The sequence below is a fragment of the Gambusia affinis genome, linkage group LG24, assembly GCF_019740435.1.
Source record: "Gambusia affinis linkage group LG24, SWU_Gaff_1.0, whole genome shotgun sequence".
NCBI lineage: Eukaryota > Metazoa > Chordata > Actinopteri > Cyprinodontiformes > Poeciliidae > Gambusia > Gambusia affinis.
Genome location: NC_057891.1, coordinates 1,287,720 through 1,305,151, shown reverse-complemented (window position 1 = coordinate 1,305,151; position 17,432 = coordinate 1,287,720). Strand labels below are relative to the sequence as shown.

Below are 17,432 nucleotides of genomic sequence, written 5' to 3'. Positions count from 1 at the left end.
TTCAGGTCGGTTACAGTCACAACTCCCAGACTCCTGAATCTTCTGGTTCCTTCCTGAAATGATTTCCTGCAATAAAATGTTGGCTGGAAATGAGCAGAAAACTGAGAAAAAAATTGAAAAAGTTCAAATCTGAACTCAGAGTTTCACAGCTCAGATCACTGTGGATACAAAGAGATGAAAACATGGAAGGAAAGGAGTTTAATGTTACCTGGAAGGGGGCGGAGCCTCAGGTGAGTCAGGGGGCGGAGCCTCAGGTTAGTCAGCTCTAGTCAGGTTTGGATCAGAACCGGTTCAGACTCCAGCAGCAGCAGGACAGAGTCTGGATCTGGTGAGTTTTAACTTCTTGTTTTCCTCTCTCTGGGTTTTCTCCCTGTGGAGGAACCAGAACTCGGCCCAGTTTTCCTTCAGAACCAAGCTGCTGGCTTCATGGAGCTGTAGTTCTGGTTGGGTTCTGGTTTCCTGCTGATCAGAACCAACAAACTCTGACAGCAGATTTCTACAAACTCTCTTAAAGCTGCAGTTTCCAGTTGAACTGGTTCCAGTATCTTTACTGGTTCTGCTGCTCTTCCTCCTGATGTCAGAAAACGCTGACCTCAGAGACTCACATCTGGTTTTAGAGGAAGAATTGAGCTGAATCAGAAAAAACTGATTTCAGGATGAAACTGCAGATTCTGGTTTATCTGGTGAATAAAAACTTAAAACTGAAATTCCAACTTTATTCCCAGTGGATTTGATTCTTTGCAGCAGCAGCCGGATCTTTTTGGAGAATCTCTTTCGACACTTTGTCTCCTGCAGAGCAACAACCAGCCCCTCATGACATCACTAGAGGCGACCAATCAGAGGCCTTTAGAATAGGCTGTTTGTAGATTTCTCCTTTGTCCTCATGTTTTGAACCAATTTCAAAGAGACGTGTTTCCTTGTTTTGTTTCCTTGTTTTGTTGCAGCAGGTTTCATCCATATATGATCAGTGGAAAGCTTGTTGACAAAACAATATGGAACTGGAATGTGGCTCAGACCGGGTCTGACTGAAACCAGCAGGTTTCATTATCAAACCTGTTCAGTAACAACTTTCTATAGAAACCAGATGTTAAAGTCCCAACCAGATTTCCTGCACAGCTTCTGCATCACTTGCTACTCCATTTGAGCCCATAGCTCCCAGTTAGCCTCAGCAGCTGGTATTGGTGGAGTTTTGTTTAATGTGTTTTAGACACATTACAGATATTTAAGTAACACTCTAGAAAATATCACCCTGTGGATAAACAGCATGATGTTTATGACGCTATATGTCTGTGAATGGAGAAAGGTTACTGTGAAGGTTTTGGTTCCAACTGAACCATAAATCTTCTTGTCATCAGTGAACAGAGTCAGAGATTGAACAGACATGTTTGTAGTTCTTTACGTCTAAGATCATGAGGCAGTTAGATATTATGTTGCTGCTCTTGTTCTACATTTAGTTGTTTATGATTCTTAAATGTTTCAAATGATAAAACTAAAATCACACAAACATAACCTTATTCCGCAGAAAATGTTTTCAAATAATGACTAAAGTTATAAAGGGAAGAAACCCTTCTTACCAAGCTGAAGTTTTATTATGTTTCAAAGTCAACTCTAAACACGATGAGGCTTTTTAGACTTGATTTCAGCTGTTTTACAGTTTTCTGGAAGTTTGTTCCAGATTTGTGGTGCATAGATGCTGAATGCTGCTTCTCCGTGTTTGGTTCTGGTTCTGGGGATGCAGAGCAGAACCAGAACCAGAACCTGAGAGTTCTGGAAGGTTGATACAACAGCAGCAGATCTTTAAGCCGTTCAGTAATTTATGAACCAGCAACAGTATTTTAAAGTTTATTCTCTCAGTGGAAGGAGTTTAGCACTGGGTGATGTGCTCTATATCTTTCTGGTTTTAGTCAGAACCCCAGCAGCGGCGTTCTGATTTATGTGATTGTGAAGGTCAGAAACTTGTTATTTCTAGTTTCCAGCTGTAATAACTGAAGCTGTGCATCGACTCTCGATCTTTCCTCTGTAGGTTCAAACATAACTTCAGTTTAGTTTGTGTTCAGCTGGAGAAGGTTTTGGTAAATCCAGATATTTATCTATTCTAAGGGTGCATTCAGTGATTGGATGGTTCAGAGTCACCTGGTGACATCATAATGTAGAGCTATGTGTCATTTAGTCTTGGTATATAATCTGATTATTTTGTTATAAACTGACCAATCAGGACATTATTAAGGATAGGAGGGGCCCCAGGATTGAACCTTGTGCTTCAGAGCTGTTCCTCAGTCAGACTGGAACCAGTGAAGTACTTGGTGTTTTCTGCTGGTTCATGTTTTCTTGTTTTGTTTTTGGCAGAAGCTCTTTGTTGCTGATTGAAGGACCAAGAAGTTTGATGTCAAAAATCCAGATTTATTAAGACAAAACTCATCTGACTTTAAGAAATGTGTAATTCTCAGAAATCTGTGAGGTTCTGCTGGAATCAGGTTCCTCTGATCCTCTGAATCTATGATGGGGAACCAGCTTTCTGCTTCACAGGACAGTTACTGGAACTGGATCACTGGGACTCACTGGTTCTGGTTTCTCTCTCAAGACGTCCAGAAGATGGAAGATCTGGTTCTGAAAAAGGACAGAGCAGAACCTGCAGGATCCATCAGTCCGTCCATGAGGAGTGATGTCTCCAAACGAAAACCTCCAGAGTTCAGTACTGAACCTGGACCCTCAGATATAAAGTAAGAAACCAGTTTCTAACGGATCCATGTGACTCTATAGAAATAAAATATAAATGATATTAACTGGTTGATTTCAGTGTTTGAATAAAAAGTAAAAAGTTTTATTTTAAATTAACTTAAAGCTAAATAATCATGGAAGATGTTGGTCAGTAAATAATTAGAGTTTGAATGAAAGTCTGAATGAATCAACGATGAAAACAACCAACAATGTGAGGAGCAACGAATCAGATTATATACTGGGAACACTGGGTCCAGTTGATCCAGGTAGGCTGATGACCTGGCCACGCCCACTGAGCCTCAGCAGCTCCAAACAGAAAGGTCAAAGGTCAAAGCGGCTGTGGAGGACTGGGCTGGTCTCCTGGTTCTGAGGTTCTGTTTCCTGGTCGGTTCCACTGTCAGATTCATTTATCCTAAACACTTTCGGACAGACAAAAAAAGAGAGACAAGTGGTTAAATTTTAACCCTAGGAGAGGAAGAGAAAGGACAGTGTATTTGTTACAGTCTCCAATCTCACTCTGAGGTTCTTCTCCTCTTTCATTAGAATCAAAGAGTCCTGGTTACATTAATTAGCAGCTGCTGAAAGGGTCGGGGCAAACAAAAACCCTGCTGCTTACAAACACTCTTTTCTATACAATGGGATCTCCTATCTTAGTGCATGTGAGGTCTCAAGGCAGTTCCCGTGTCTCTGGGTCACAAGCTTTGACCTTTAACCTCTGGGTGTTTTTCTTCTCAGGACAGCTCTGAGTTTTGTCTCCAGAGTGGCTGGCATCTACGTCTAATTTAGCTTATCAGCTTCCTGCAGATGTCTCTCACAAAAATACAAATTCCAGGACAAAAGAGAAGAATCTCACATTCCTTAAAGTTAATTTTGAGTGTATACATCTGAAATATTATTTCCAAATCTCACAGGCACCTGTTAGATTTTGGATTTACGCGCACATAAGGAGGACCGGCGCCGATGATGTTGCTGCTGTTTCTGACTCATTCTGCTGCTTTTGTGCTCAATGTTGGCGCGCAAGATGTAACCGACAGAATCCGGTTCAAGGATTTTCAAAATAAAAGTTCCCCCTGACTCAATACATAAAACGTAAATATTTAATTATCTCTTGCACGGCCGGTACCAATTGGTCCGCGGCCCGGAGGTTGGGGACCACAGCTATAGAAGAACTTTGTGGATTAATTCCTAGAAATATGATCTGATCAGCTCCATCAAACTGGGGCAAGAGCCTGTTGTCCTGCAGATTCTGCTTTGACCCATGTGACCCAGACCAGTAGAACCAGTTCTGGAGAAACCTTCTGCTGCAGCAGTTTGTGTTCAGAGCTTCTTCTCTGATCTCAGAGTTTCGATTGATGATCTGAATAACACATGTTTGTGTTTCAGAGGCCAGAACCACAGAGGGGAGCAGAACCTCCAGGATCCATCAGTCCATCTTGTGATGTCTGCAGAGTTCAGTACTGAACCTGGACCATCAGAACTTCAGAAACCAGTTTCTATCTGGTGGATGTGACTCTGCAGAGATCAATCAGTTTAACTTTGATTCTGATTGACTGATGCAGGAAGGCAAAAAGATCATTTAAAATATTTTAGTTTGTAAACTGTTTCAGAGATCAGAACCAACTGAGAGGAGCAGAACCTCCAGGCTGCAGCAGTCCAGGTCCACAGAGGTCTGGTGATGTCTCCAATAACGAACATTTACCTCACAGAGTTCCACCATCACATTCAGCCAACCTGGAACTCATCACTGACATCAGACAGAAGGTTAAGGGTCAGACTGGAGACCAGTTTCTATCCTCATAACAAGTGAAGCAATCTATTAAAAGGCTCAGATATTAAATCTCAGAAAACATAATTATGTCCCAGAGCGACTGTCAGGATGAATCCACTAAATAAATGTCAGTTTGATCCACATCAACCATAAACTGGAACAAAGAAAACTGATTTACCAAGAAATGCTTTAGATTCATCAGAGCTGATCAACGTATCAGAAAATTATTGGTTATCACAAAATCACTGAACACACTGTGATCATCATGACCTGCTTGGAGTGCAGTAAATCCTCTGATGGATCAGTTTTCTACTCTGGCTCAGACAGAATAATGATTATTGTCCCAGAACTGATTCAGATGGACAAACACAATTGTATCATATCTGTTATCATCATTGGTACCAAATGTTGTTTCTGGTGGACATTCATGAACTTCTTCAGCTTCAGCCTGTTGCTAGTGAACTATTTCAGTGATGAAGAAATGTCTTCACAGGAGCAGCTTTGGTGAGGACGAGCATCCGTCCTGCTGTGCTTTGTGCCAGAATGTTCTGATGGATCCAGTCTTTACCAGCTGCCCCCAGTGTGGGAACCAACCCAGAACAAGATCTGGACTGCTGACAGCCAATCAGAGCAGCTGTGCTCCAGGTGAGACTGAACATCTCCAATCAGAACTTCAGTCTGTCGTCTCTGTGGAACCAGATCCATGTCTATAGATGAGATTTGGAAATTTAAGGTTTAAAAGTCATTTGGGGTCAGTTCAGGAAGTGAATAGTTTGTGAGATCCAAATTGTGTTGGAGAACAATCAGGCAGATGCATGTGAGGATAGCAGAGCTGCAGCAGACAACGGAGGAGTTTAGGAGAATCTGGGGACCAACAAAGCATCATGTTTTTTACTACAGTTGTCTTCTGTGTTTCCACAGATGTTGGTCTGCAGGAGGTTCTAGAGGAATATAAGATCAGTCTGAGGAGTAGATGTGAATGTGTGACTGAGGGATGTGATGAAACAGGAAGTAGAACCCTCCTCAACAGGATCTACACTGATCTCTACATCACAGAGGGACATGGTGACGAGGTTAACACCCAGCACGAGGTGAAGCAGCTGGAAAGAGCTTCCAAGTTCCAGAACCTCAATGTTTCTGCAATCAGATGTCACGACATCTTTAAATCCTTCCCTGACCAACATGGATTTATCAGAGTGGTTCTGACCAACGGCGTCGCTGGTGTTGGAAAAACCTTCTCAGTGCAGAAGTTCACTCTGGACTGGGCAGAGGGCTTGGAGAACCAAGATGTCAGTATGGTGGTTCTGTTTTCATTCAGGGAACTGAACTTGATCAGAGATGAGCAACACAGTCTTCTCACGCTGCTCCATGTTTTCCATCCAACACTCCAGAAGCTCCCAGCAGAGCAGCTGGCTGTCTGCAAACTTCTCTTCATCTTTGATGGCTTGGATGAAAGCAGACTTTCACTGGACTTCAACAACAGTCTGCTGGTTTCTGACATCACACAGAAATCATCAGTCAATGTTCTGCTGACAAACCTCATCAAGGGGAACCTGCTTCCCTCGGCTCTCATCTGGATCACTTCCAGACCTGCAGCGGCCAATCAGATCCCTCCTTCATGTGTTACCAGGGCAACAGAAGTACGAGGATTCACTGATGTCCAGAAGGAGGAATACTTCAGGAAGAGATTCACTGATGAAGAGCTGTCCAGCAGAATCATCTCCCACATCAAGACCTCCAGGAGCCTCCACATCATGTGTGGAATCCCAGTTTTCTGTTGGATCACTGCTACAGTTCTGGAGAACATGTTGACCTCAGAGCAGAGAGGAGAGCTGCCCAAGACCATGACTGACATGTACTCACACTTCCTGCTGGTCCAGACAAAGAGGAAGGACAACAAGTACCATGGAGGACATGAGACAAGTCCACAGGAGCTGATGGAGGCTGAGAGGGAAGTTCTTCTGAAACTGGGGAGGCTGGCATTTGAACATCTGGAGAAAGGAAACATCATGTTCTACCAAGAAGACCTGGAGCAGTGTGGTCTGGATGTCACAGAGGCCTCAGTGTACTCAGGACTTTGTACAGAGATCTTCAAAAGAGAGAGTGTGATCTTCCAGAAACCAGTCTACTGCTTTGTTCATCTGAGCGTCCAGGACTTTCTGGCTGCAGTCTACATGCTCCACTGCTTCACCACCAGGAAGTCAGAGGTGATCAGGAAGTTCCTGGAAGAAGAATGCAATGAAACATCTCTGGAGGACTTCATGGAGAAAGTCATGGAGAAATCCCTCAGCAGTGAAAATGGCCACCTGGACCTGTTTGTCCGCTTCCTTCATGGTCTCACTGTGGAGTCCAACCAGAACCTCTTAGAAGATCTGCTGGGTCAGAGAGAGAACAGTCCAGAAACCATCCAGAGAATCATCACCAACCTGAAGAAGATGAACACTAAAAAAATCTCTCCTGACAGAAGCATCAACATCTTCTACTGTCTGATGGAGATGAACGATCTCTCATTTTATCAGGAGATCCAACGGCTGCTGGATTCAGGGAAGAAACTCTCAGATACTGACTGTTCAGCTCTGGCCTCCATGCTGCAGATGTCAGAGGTTCTGGATGAGTTGGACCTGGAGAAGTACAACACATCAGAATCAGGACGATGGAGACTGGTTCCAGCTGTGAGGAACTGCAGAAAGGCTCGGTGAGTCCAGATGTTTTTATTGTGATAATGCAGATTCAGCAATATTGTCCTCCTGTTTCTTCTTTCTTCAAATTGTTTCTGGAGGAATTTTTGGCTTTCAACTACTTCCTACATCTTCTTTTAATCATTCAAACATCTAAACATTCAGCTCATCTAGGACAGCAGTCCTGCAACTTTTGGTTTTTTAGACATTTTGATCATGTTAAAAATATTCCACTGCTTATCAGTTTTCAGATTGAAATTAATAGAAAACCTGCAGAACTCTAAAAAAAATCTGTTTTCTCTGAAAAATCCAATCAGCCAGAGACACATTTTAGTCTTCAACTCATCTCCACTCATTGGGTCGCTGCCCCATAATTCACCTTTTAGATGTTTGTTTTTATGAAATCACTGTTTAGTTTTGGTGAAAACATTACAATACACCCCAGAATTGTTGTTGTTGCCATGGAAACCAGTTAGAAACTTTGTGAACCAACCTTTCCTCCTCCCACTAGTTTCCTCTGAGTTTGTAAATGAGACCAAAATGTGGTGATTGTTGTCTGGTCCAGAAAAAGTTCTGGTTTCTGTCAGATCCTCCCAAAGCTCTGAGAACTCTGAGCTTCCAGAGCTGGAACCATTTTCCTCATCAACTCTTCATCTGCAGCCTTTGTTGAAGCTGTTAGCTGTCCTCCATGAAGACCTGGAGAGACATGAGCTTCAACTCTTTAGACATCCCAGAACTTTCACTGCTTTACTATGAAAATGCTGCTGGACCCAAACGCTCCGTCTCCTCCAGGGGTTTTGGTCTTCAGCTCCAAACCTTTGTTCCTCTGAGACAATGGACTGCAGAGAGATGGTCCCCCTTCCAACTAGTTTGTCCCTGGTTCCTCTGAGATCAACAGTCCTCTGTTGGATCCATCCAGAACCCATGGATCTTCAGCCTGTTCTCCCAGTGTTGATCTTCTTCATTCCTTCATCATCCTGACCTCTTCCTCCTCCACATCCTTCTCTTCATCCTGCTCCTCTTCCTCTCTAGAGAGAGTGGACATTACAGCTCAGCTGGGAGCATCAGGCCTCCTTTAGCAGAGCCGTTTGATTCATTCCTGACCATCTGATTCTGGTTCTGTCTGTCATGATCCATATCATCACTAAAGCAGAGGGGGGCAGACTGATGTACTGAGAGTTTATCAATTTGTCTCATCTGAAAAGCTTCTCTCCTCTTAACTGCAATGTAAGCAGAGATATTAATGAGGATCATCTGCAGAGATCATGTCTGACCAATCACGGGCCACCTGGACCAGGTTCTGACCCGGTCCAGACGGTTCTGACCTGAAGGAGCAGCAGGACCGGAGACAGAACTGGGAGCATCATGTGTTTGGTTTGTGCTCCCAGTTTCCTCTGTGGCAGCATTTAATAACCTGCTGCTGGGAACTTTGTTTCTATAGAATATCCTACTATTATTAATGATGATGATGATTCTAGATGCTGCAGCAGATATTGGCTAAACAAACCCAGAGAGGCCAGAGGTCCACAGCAGGCTGGACTTCCTGCTCTGCTCACTTCATTTCTAACTCACTTCCTGCCTGGTGGAAGATCTCAAGGAGCCAAAGGGTCTAGTCCAAGTCCGAGCTGTGAGCAGTTCCTCCTCCTCTCCATCATCTCCAGTAGTTTCCTTCATTCAGCTCAGTCAGCCTCTTCATCAGCTGCTGCAGCTCCTTTGAGGCTCTGATGCTGCAGCTCCATCAGATGCTGCAGAGAAAACTGAACTTTCCTTCACAGATGATAGAAGATCTTCAACATCTGACTGCAGCTGAAGGTCTGAGGACATGAAGCCTGGACCAGAACCAGAACCAGAACCTGGACTTTAACCAGGAACTGAACTGATTCTCTGTGGGGTCAAACTCAGTAAATTGAAGATCAGATGTTGATCAGATGATGACATCACTGTTATCATATTTTATTCTGTTATTGATCCAGATTGATTTCATTAGAACTGATTTTATTTCTTCTCTAATCACAGACTTGGTGGCTGTTCGCTCCGAAAGGATGAATGTGAAGTTTTGGCCTCAGCGCTGAAGTCCAACCCAGATCTGACTGAACTGGAAATCAGTGAGATCCAACTGGGAGGAAAAACCTTTGGAGACTCTGATATGAAGTCTCTGCTTGAGATCCTGGAGAGTTCAATCAGTAAAGTGAAGAATCTAGGGTTTGTTTTCTCTATTTATCCAATAAAATCTGTTATTGATTCTTTAATCATTAGCTTAATTATGAGTTAATTTAATATATTTTCTTTTAAAACTATCTGTTTAAATGTCAGAATAAAATCTCATGAACATTTTATCTGGAAAATAGATTCAAAATGATTCATCTTCACAATCCTGTTGTTCATTTATGATAAAGTTCTCATTTCTCTGATGAAGGATTCAGAACTGGAACTAAATGACCCTCATCAATCTGACAGAGAAAAGACTCAATATTTTCTAGTTGATATTTCAGAAACTGAATCAGCACAAAATGAGAAAATGATCAACTTTCAGAATGTGAGCTGTAATAAATACTATAAAACTTGAATTTAGACAGATTGAGGGCTGTACAATGCCGTAGTAGGTAGAGCTGCAAGAAGGTCCTGAGTTCGATTCCCGGCCCGGGTCTTTCTGCATGGAGTTTGCATGTTCTCCCTGTGCATGGTGGGTTCTCTCCGGGTTCTCCGGCTTCCTCCCACAGTCCAGAAACATGACTGTCAGGTTAACTGGTCTCTCTAAATTCTCCCTAGGTGTGTGTGTGTGTGTGTGTGTGTGTGTGTGTGTGTGTGTGTGTGTGTGTGTGTGTGTGTGTGTGTGTGTGTGTGTGTGTGTGTGTGTGTGAATGGTTGTGTGTCCTGTTTGTATCTGTATTGCCCTGCGGCAGACTGGTGACCTGTCCAGCGTGACCCCGCCTCTGGAGAGGAACCAGCAACCCTCCTGACCCCATCAGGGTCAAGGGTGAACAGGAAATGGGTGGATGGATGGATGCATTAAACAAAGATTCACTAAATAAACTAACTATATTTACGGCACTCCAAGCATTAACCTGCATCCTGTTGGTTCAGCTCACATCTTTTATTCTTTATTCAGATTGAAGTGGTGCAGTTTGTCAGAGACCAGCTGGACTTCTCTGTTCTCAGCTCTGAAGTCCAAATCCTCCTATCTGACACTACTGGACCTGTTCACCACCAATCTGGGAGATTCTGGACTGAAGGATCTCTGTGGTTTTCTACAGACTGAAGGCTGCAGACTGGAGACATTGAGGTATTTTAATAATATAATTATTGATATTTCTGTGAATAATTATTTATAATTGATCATAAATCAAAGTTAATTTCTTCTGTTCTAATCAATATTTTCTGAGTTTGTTCCTGGACTTGGATCCAGAGTTTAATTTAGTCCCTCTGTGTAACTGAGTTGGACCCGCTGACCTGAGGTCAGAACAGGACAGCATTCGGACCCCCAGTGTGTAGAAATCCCCCTCATGTGAAGCAGGTCAAAGGTCATTCAACCCAGTCTAGAAAAGTGAATCCTGGAATCTGACAGGAACAAATCAATAATCAATGATTGATGCTTCAACACTTTGATCAGAACCTGGAATGATTTTACTGACTAAAATCCTCCAACACAACACGACCCAGTACCATCTTTTATTCTTTGTTCAGATTGTGGGACTGCAGGTTGTCAGAGATCAGCTGTGATTATTTGGCCTCAACTCTGAAGTCCAACCCGACCCATCTGACATTACTGGACTTGAGCTACAACGACCTGAATTATCCAGATGTTCAGCAGCTGAAGGATCTTGTAAAGAATGTTCTGTAAGTAAATGTTTATGAGTCCATCTCTTGTCAGCATGTTGAACTAAACCCAGTTAGCATCAAAGCAAAGATCCAGTGTTCCCAGTAAAGCTGCAGCTTCTCAGTGGGAGGAGAATGGTTCAGGCTTCCTGATTGGACACAGAGACAGCAATCAGCCAATCAGAGGAGCAGCAGCTTGCTGTGTTCCTGTGTTTGTGTGGGTGTGAAGATGAGTGTTGTTGCTGTGTCCATGTCTCCAGGAAGTCCAGCTGGACTCCAGCGTCCAGCCGTCCAACATGTCTAGAGACAGTCAGTGGTCCTCATTCATCAAACTGTGGCAGCAGCAGATCTGATCTCAGATCTGATTGTTCTCTCAGTTCAACAGGAAACAACTGATCAGGTTCATCTTGGTCACAGCTCTGAGATCAGTCTGACTGCAGCCTGGAAACCATCTAGTGGATGTGCTGCGTCACTGACTGCTGCTGGAGAGAGAAACACTCACTGATCTGATCTCTCCTTCCTTCTTCTCTCTGCAGGTGGACGACAGATAGATTTCTGTAAAGTAGAGAATGATCTCTGTGTCCTGCTGATCCTCAGAGGTTGAAGCTGCAGCAGTTTGAGTCTAAAGAGACTTTGACTGGACCATGATGATGACCTCTGACCTCCAAGATTTTCCTGTGTTTGTTTTCTCATGTCTGTCATTTAGTGTCTGATATTGTTTGTGTCTTTGGATCAATAAAGATCCAATTCAAACTGGGATCCATTTAGAGGCTTCATGTAGTTTTGATCTGAACTGGATTCAACTGGAAAGTTGATCTTTTTTCTCTCTGGTTCGTTTTCATCCTGGAACCAGAACTGGTCTGAGAATGGAAACATGGGAATCATTTCCAGTTCAGCTTTGAAGCCATGAAAGACACTTCAACTCTCTTTTCTCTGCTGCTTCTTCCTTCTGTTGACATGAAAATGTTCATCAAAGCTCCTCAGAGAAAAAGATGCTTTACTGGAAACTGGAGAGAAACTTCAGCTTCCATCACTGAAACCAGTTGAACCAGTTTAGAACTGGATGTCCCACAGAAACGGATCTTAGAGCAGTTTTCAGGAACATCCATAATTTGAAGAAAAAGATTTTACATATTTTTATCTTTTTATTTTTGTTCTGTAAATCTGTAAATAATGAAGTTTTTTATAATAGTCATTGATTCTCAGTACTTTAATATGTCAGCTTGTTTTGGTGGTTTAAATTTTTAACTCTATATTTCTTGTTTTAATTGTAAAACTTTAGGACTCGATGTGGCCCATTACAGCTGTTTACTGGGATTTTATTGATTTATTCAGGCCTCAGGTAATTAGTGGGATAATGAGGTGATTGGCTCATTTTATTAAAATATCTTAATATTTCTTTTAATGTAATGTGTGTTGCTAGGTGTTTAATGATGAAACAACACAGTTTTTAATAATGTTGTTTGCTGGAGTTTTTTCTATGCAGCTGTCTGTACAGATAGACTAACAGCACATTTATTTTAATCCTCCATGCTGTTTAGCTTACTGTATTCAGATCACGAAAGATATTAAAAATTATATAATTTTTTATCTTTTATCTTTAGTTTGACAATTTCATAAACAGAAACATCCTTTTCAGTTGATCTAACAATTTTAAAGCTTCTAATTTAAGGCAGCAGCTTATTTTTGCATTATTTAGACTGAAGCTGCTTAAATAAAATACATGACAATCATTTACCCTAATAGATATTGTTTTTCCTCCTAGTTTCTTTTTTAAGCTGCTTCAAACTTGAACAGTAGTTATTTTACTTCCTGGTGTTTTATTTTGGAAGATATCACAGGAAACGTTTTTGTAATTTTTCCAACTTTACTGTAGTTGTAATTACCATGTTTAGCCACCAGAGGGACTGAATACACTGCTCTGGTCCCCAATCCATATTTGTTGGTGGTAGTCAGGGTTACCAATAAACATAAATAAAAAGAAGGACTCGCAGCTGGGAATGATGCGAGTCTTTAGCGCGGAAGCTAGCTGCTTTCCATCTTTAAACCAGCCGGATAACTGGTTCCCAGTGAGATAAATGAAAGCAGATTCTTCTCCTCGGTTCATTTAAATGTTTTATCTGTCAGTATGAACTAGAAGCAGCTCCACGGAGTTGAAAACAGCCCGCAGAGACTCTGAGCGGAGCTAGCGATGCTAACAGTCTGGCAGCAGCTTCAGAGGAGCTTTGACTCCATCAGAGTTGAAAGGAAGCTCTAAAACTCTGGTTTAGAAGCTGAGCTTGCGGTTAGAAGTTATGAGAATATTTATGATTGATTAAATTATCCTGTAAACATTCAGAGGTTTGATGCAGAACAAGCAAACTGAACTTCTCTCAGAGCAGGGCGGTTATTGCCCTCTAGTGGACTCAGATGGTAACTACAGCTACTCTAATAAGCTAGAGAATGTACATACCATATTCACTTTCGGTAGGTACTTTCACATTAAGAGTTACAGAAACGAGTTAATATTCTCTGTTAGTTTTCGTACTAATACGTTTTAGTTTTCCTTTTTCCTCCCTGAAATGTTTATTCAAAAGCACCATATTAAACTCTGCAGAGGTTTTCAACCACCACTGAATAATTTTCCTATTCCTAGATATTCATTTCAAACAGATAAAAGTATTTAAATAAAATTAGCAGTAGCAACATAGTATGATTTTATGTGTAATAAATTTATTCAAAGATTAATTCAGTCATACAATTAACTAATTATCTAAGTAATATTAGCTGGTAATATTTTCACTTTTTATATTTGATTTTTCTCCATTAGATATTTTTATCCTGCTCAATGCGCTGATCTCAGCAGGTTGGATTTTATCACAAGCACATTTAAATTTTTTATATTTTTTTCAGGCCTTGATTCTCAAAATTAACGACAGTTAATCTTTTTGAGAAGATTTTTCTGAAGTAAGTTTAATTTTCTTTACCATTTATTAACCTTACTGTGGCTCTTTAACAGTATTAATTTAAGTTGATTTTACTTGAACTGAAAAAAGTGAAAATGAGAAAAAATTAAGTTAAACAACTGATCTGGTTGAGTCAACATGAATAGGAATATCTGTAGTTACGATAGTTCACCACCAGAGGGCAGTGAGCGCTCACAATCCACCATCACAGATAAAAATAATTTGTTCTGATGTTTTCCTGGTGAATCCATGAAAAGGAAACTGCTCAGCTTCAGATCTGCTTCAGCTTTTCTGTCTGGAACAACAGATGATTGATTTGCTGCTGGAAACAGCGATGGTGCAGCAGATCCTGCAGGGGGCGCTCTGGAACCTCAGTGTTCAGGTCGGTTACAGTCACAACTCCCAGATCCCTGAATCTTCTGGTTCCTTCCTGAAATGATTTCCTGCAATAAAATGTTGGCTGTAAATGAGCAGAAAACTGAGAAAAACCTGAAAAGGTTCAAATCTGACCCCTGAGTTTTACAGCTCAGATCACTGAGGACACAAAGAGAAGAAAACATGGAAGTAAAGGAGTTGAATCAGAGTTGAAGTTGTTTTTACTTCAGAGTAACTGGACCTTTGGATGCAACCAGAATTAAAGATGAATAATTATTATATTCATAGATCTCCAGCTCCAACCAGAAACACTGAAGTCGTCCTTTGTTTGAATCCAGAAGCTTCTTGCTCTGTTTTGCTTTAAATGAGGAAAGAACAAAGCCAAACTCAGGGATGGAACCAGCAACCTGTGAGACCCAAATGCTTTTCTTAATGCTCTGAGGTTCTGTTCATCTCACCAGGAAGGATCTCAGCTGCCATTTTCCTTCAATTATGACATAAAAACAAATGAAATATGAACGTCACTTCCAAACCACCAGAAGAAGAAGAGATGATTAATTAATTTCAAACTTGTTGCATGTAGAGCTGAAGTTGTTCTCTATTAGTTTTTGTTTACTTTTACTCACTTACAAAGATCAACTAATGGCTCTCAGTCTAAAGGTGTGGAAAGAAGAATTCAGTCAAACTTTGGCTGTTCTGCTAACAAAGTTTATTTATTGAGTCACTTGCACCAATGCAGCTTTCAAAATGGCAGCCTTTACATCCAGCAGTCCATCTATTAACTAGTTAAACTCCACCTTGTCAATTTCCTCAGGCCAATCAAACTGCAGCTCGTTCTACAAAGGAGCTGTGTTTGGGGCGGGCCTCCTCTTTAGCACAATCCAAGATGGCCGCTGCAGAGGACACACCCGCAAGGTAGCAAACATTTCACCGACAAATACTCATTAACACACGCTGGAATTCAAAATGTTGAAGAAAAACGGACTCCTTCTTAACAGAGACATGAAGTAACATGATAATTATCACATTTCTGGACCGTCGGGTCAAAACTTTTAGCTCTCGATAAAATAGAGGCTAAAGCAGCTCAAGGTTGTTAAGCTACTGGATTGATAAGATGCAGGAGAAGACGTGAGAGTTTTTGTTTAATGGCGTAATGAAGTTTTGACAGTATCGTATATCCGTGATAACGGTGTAACTGTGGGTCCTTGTCGCTCTTTGCAGCCCCTGCGTGTTCGTGGAGGTGGGCAGCGGCTCCGGAGCGGTTCGCGGTTTTCTGTGGTCGGACCTTCAGCTCTACCTGTGAGTTACTGACACACTGTATGCAATGCAGACACGGTGGTAAAATGAAGGCATTAGATGTAATTCAATAAATAAACTTCTATTATTTTGAAATAAGGTTATAATTTGATGTTTGAAGCTTTCAGCAGGTATGAAAAGTAAATAAAAGTATTTTATTAACAGAAAAACATCTAAAAACTCACGAGGTCAACCACGAGTCATCCATAGGGGCTCATGAATATTGGTGATGTGAATATATTCAGAAATCATTTATGAGGGTAAAAAGAAAATTGGGTCACTTGAGCATTTCTGTAATGTTGGAAGTTAAACTTCAGCTGTGATTAAGTTTTTTTTTATAAGACTCTCCGTTCTTTTTAAATCCCATGTAAATTGTCACTTACATGCAGAGGAAAATCCCTGAAACTGTGATTATATTACTCTGTGAAGGCTGAATAACTGCAGTATGGTTTTAGTCTCCACATTTTTAGCATGTTTTTTAAAAATGCAAGATCATCATTCCTGCAGTCTGCATGTCTAATCTTAATCCACGTAATCCTGAAATTTCCTCAAACATGCCAAATTAAAAATCACATCATATGTAAGGTAATTAGAAATAATGGGGACTTTTCAGTGTTTTTTAGATGCCACTAAGGCTTTTGATTGTATAAATCAAAGAAAACTATATATAAAATTTAACCACCCTGGTGTGGTCAGATATACAGTGAGATGTCTGACCTGTTGACCTGCTAATGAAACTGAGCAGGTCAAATGGGAGAACTGTGTTTCTGCATCCTTTCATGTCAGCAATGGAGTCAGAGAAGGAAGAACATGATGTTCAAATCAATCCATCAAAAAGTTTCATCTTGATCATAGTGACTCTTGAAGAAAACAATAATCGAGTATTTTTACATTTCAAGCTGTCTGGGACTTTATTGAATGTGTCAAATGAATTAAAATATCTTCTTCATGTGTTTACAGATTGTTTGTCTGATGATGTTTACTGTCAGGTTGGATGTTAGATGATCAGGTAAAAATCCTTTTCTCTAAGTTTGGATTCTGTTCTGATGAAGTGAAACTGAACTTGTGTAGATAGATTGTATAAAAAAACTATTTCCAAGTGAAATCAATGAATCAGGTTTATTCATGAATGAAGCACAATGCAGAGAGCTTGTAGGACAATCAGTAATGAAGTTCTGCCAGGCAGAGAAACACCTGAGTTTGATCCAAAGGCTGGGAAACCGTCTGGTTCTGATGCAGCTGGGAAAACAACGTCCAGCCTTGTAGAAGTGACCCAGATAGATTTATGTTGGTGGGAATAAACAGGAACTTAGAATAAACAGAGAGCAACACAACTAGCAGGTGTGAAGGTGTAATAAATCTTCCACATCAGATCTTATTGTACATCATTCTGCACATTTCTTGCACAATTTTAAAAAAAGTCAGTCTCCAGAGATTGAAGGTTGTTTATGATGATGCATTGAGACTTTAGCTGAATAAACCCAGATGGACCAGAACCAGTGAACTGTTTGTATCTGCTGCATCAGCACTTTGATGGCTGTTTTAATAAAGTTTATGTATAAATGTGTTAGTCTTTTAAACGAGTGTAATAATAGAATGATCCTTCTGTTTACTAACATTAAATATAATGCAGTAAAATACTCATCAGTACTTTAGAGTCGTTGGTATGATTGACTTCTGAATGGTTAGTAGCTTTTATTATATTTTTATTTGTTTTATTCTTTAGTTTTTGTTTTTTAAGTATTTAGGACTTTGAGTGTGTAATAAAATCTGTCTATCTAAAGGTATTTTTATGTTGTCTTCAGGGTACTGTTATTCCTGCACAATATCAGGATA

At 40.9% G+C, this 17,432-nt stretch overlaps 1 protein-coding gene across 1 annotated transcript; it reads left to right on the top strand.

Moving 5' to 3' along the window:
• The first annotated feature begins 284 nt into the window (after positions 1-284).
• On the top strand, positions 285-12,572 carry LOC122826990 (NLR family CARD domain-containing protein 3-like). Its single transcript, XM_044109435.1, has 8 exons — positions 285-328; positions 2,527-2,720; positions 4,980-5,131; positions 5,408-7,181; positions 9,181-9,366; positions 10,274-10,447; positions 10,849-11,001; positions 11,517-12,572. Exons 2-8 carry the CDS (start codon positions 2,593-2,595, stop codon positions 11,539-11,541), a joined length of 2,592 nt encoding a protein of 863 aa, XP_043965370.1. The 5' UTR covers positions 285-328; positions 2,527-2,592; the 3' UTR covers positions 11,542-12,572.
• The last annotated feature ends 4,860 nt before the right edge of the window (positions 12,573-17,432 follow it).

Bases quoted from the DNA above. Each gene is read 5' to 3' on its own strand.
- LOC122826990 (XM_044109435.1), top strand. From the start codon at position 2,593: ATGGAAGATCTGGTTCTGAAAAAGGACAGAGCAGAACCTGCAGGATCC. The intron at 2,721-4,979 runs GTAAGAAACCAG...ATGTCTTCACAG, and splicing joins CCTGGACCCTCAGATATAAA to GAGCAGCTTTGGTGAGGACG. The intron at 5,132-5,407 runs GTGAGACTGAAC...GTGTTTCCACAG, and splicing joins TCAGAGCAGCTGTGCTCCAG to ATGTTGGTCTGCAGGAGGTT.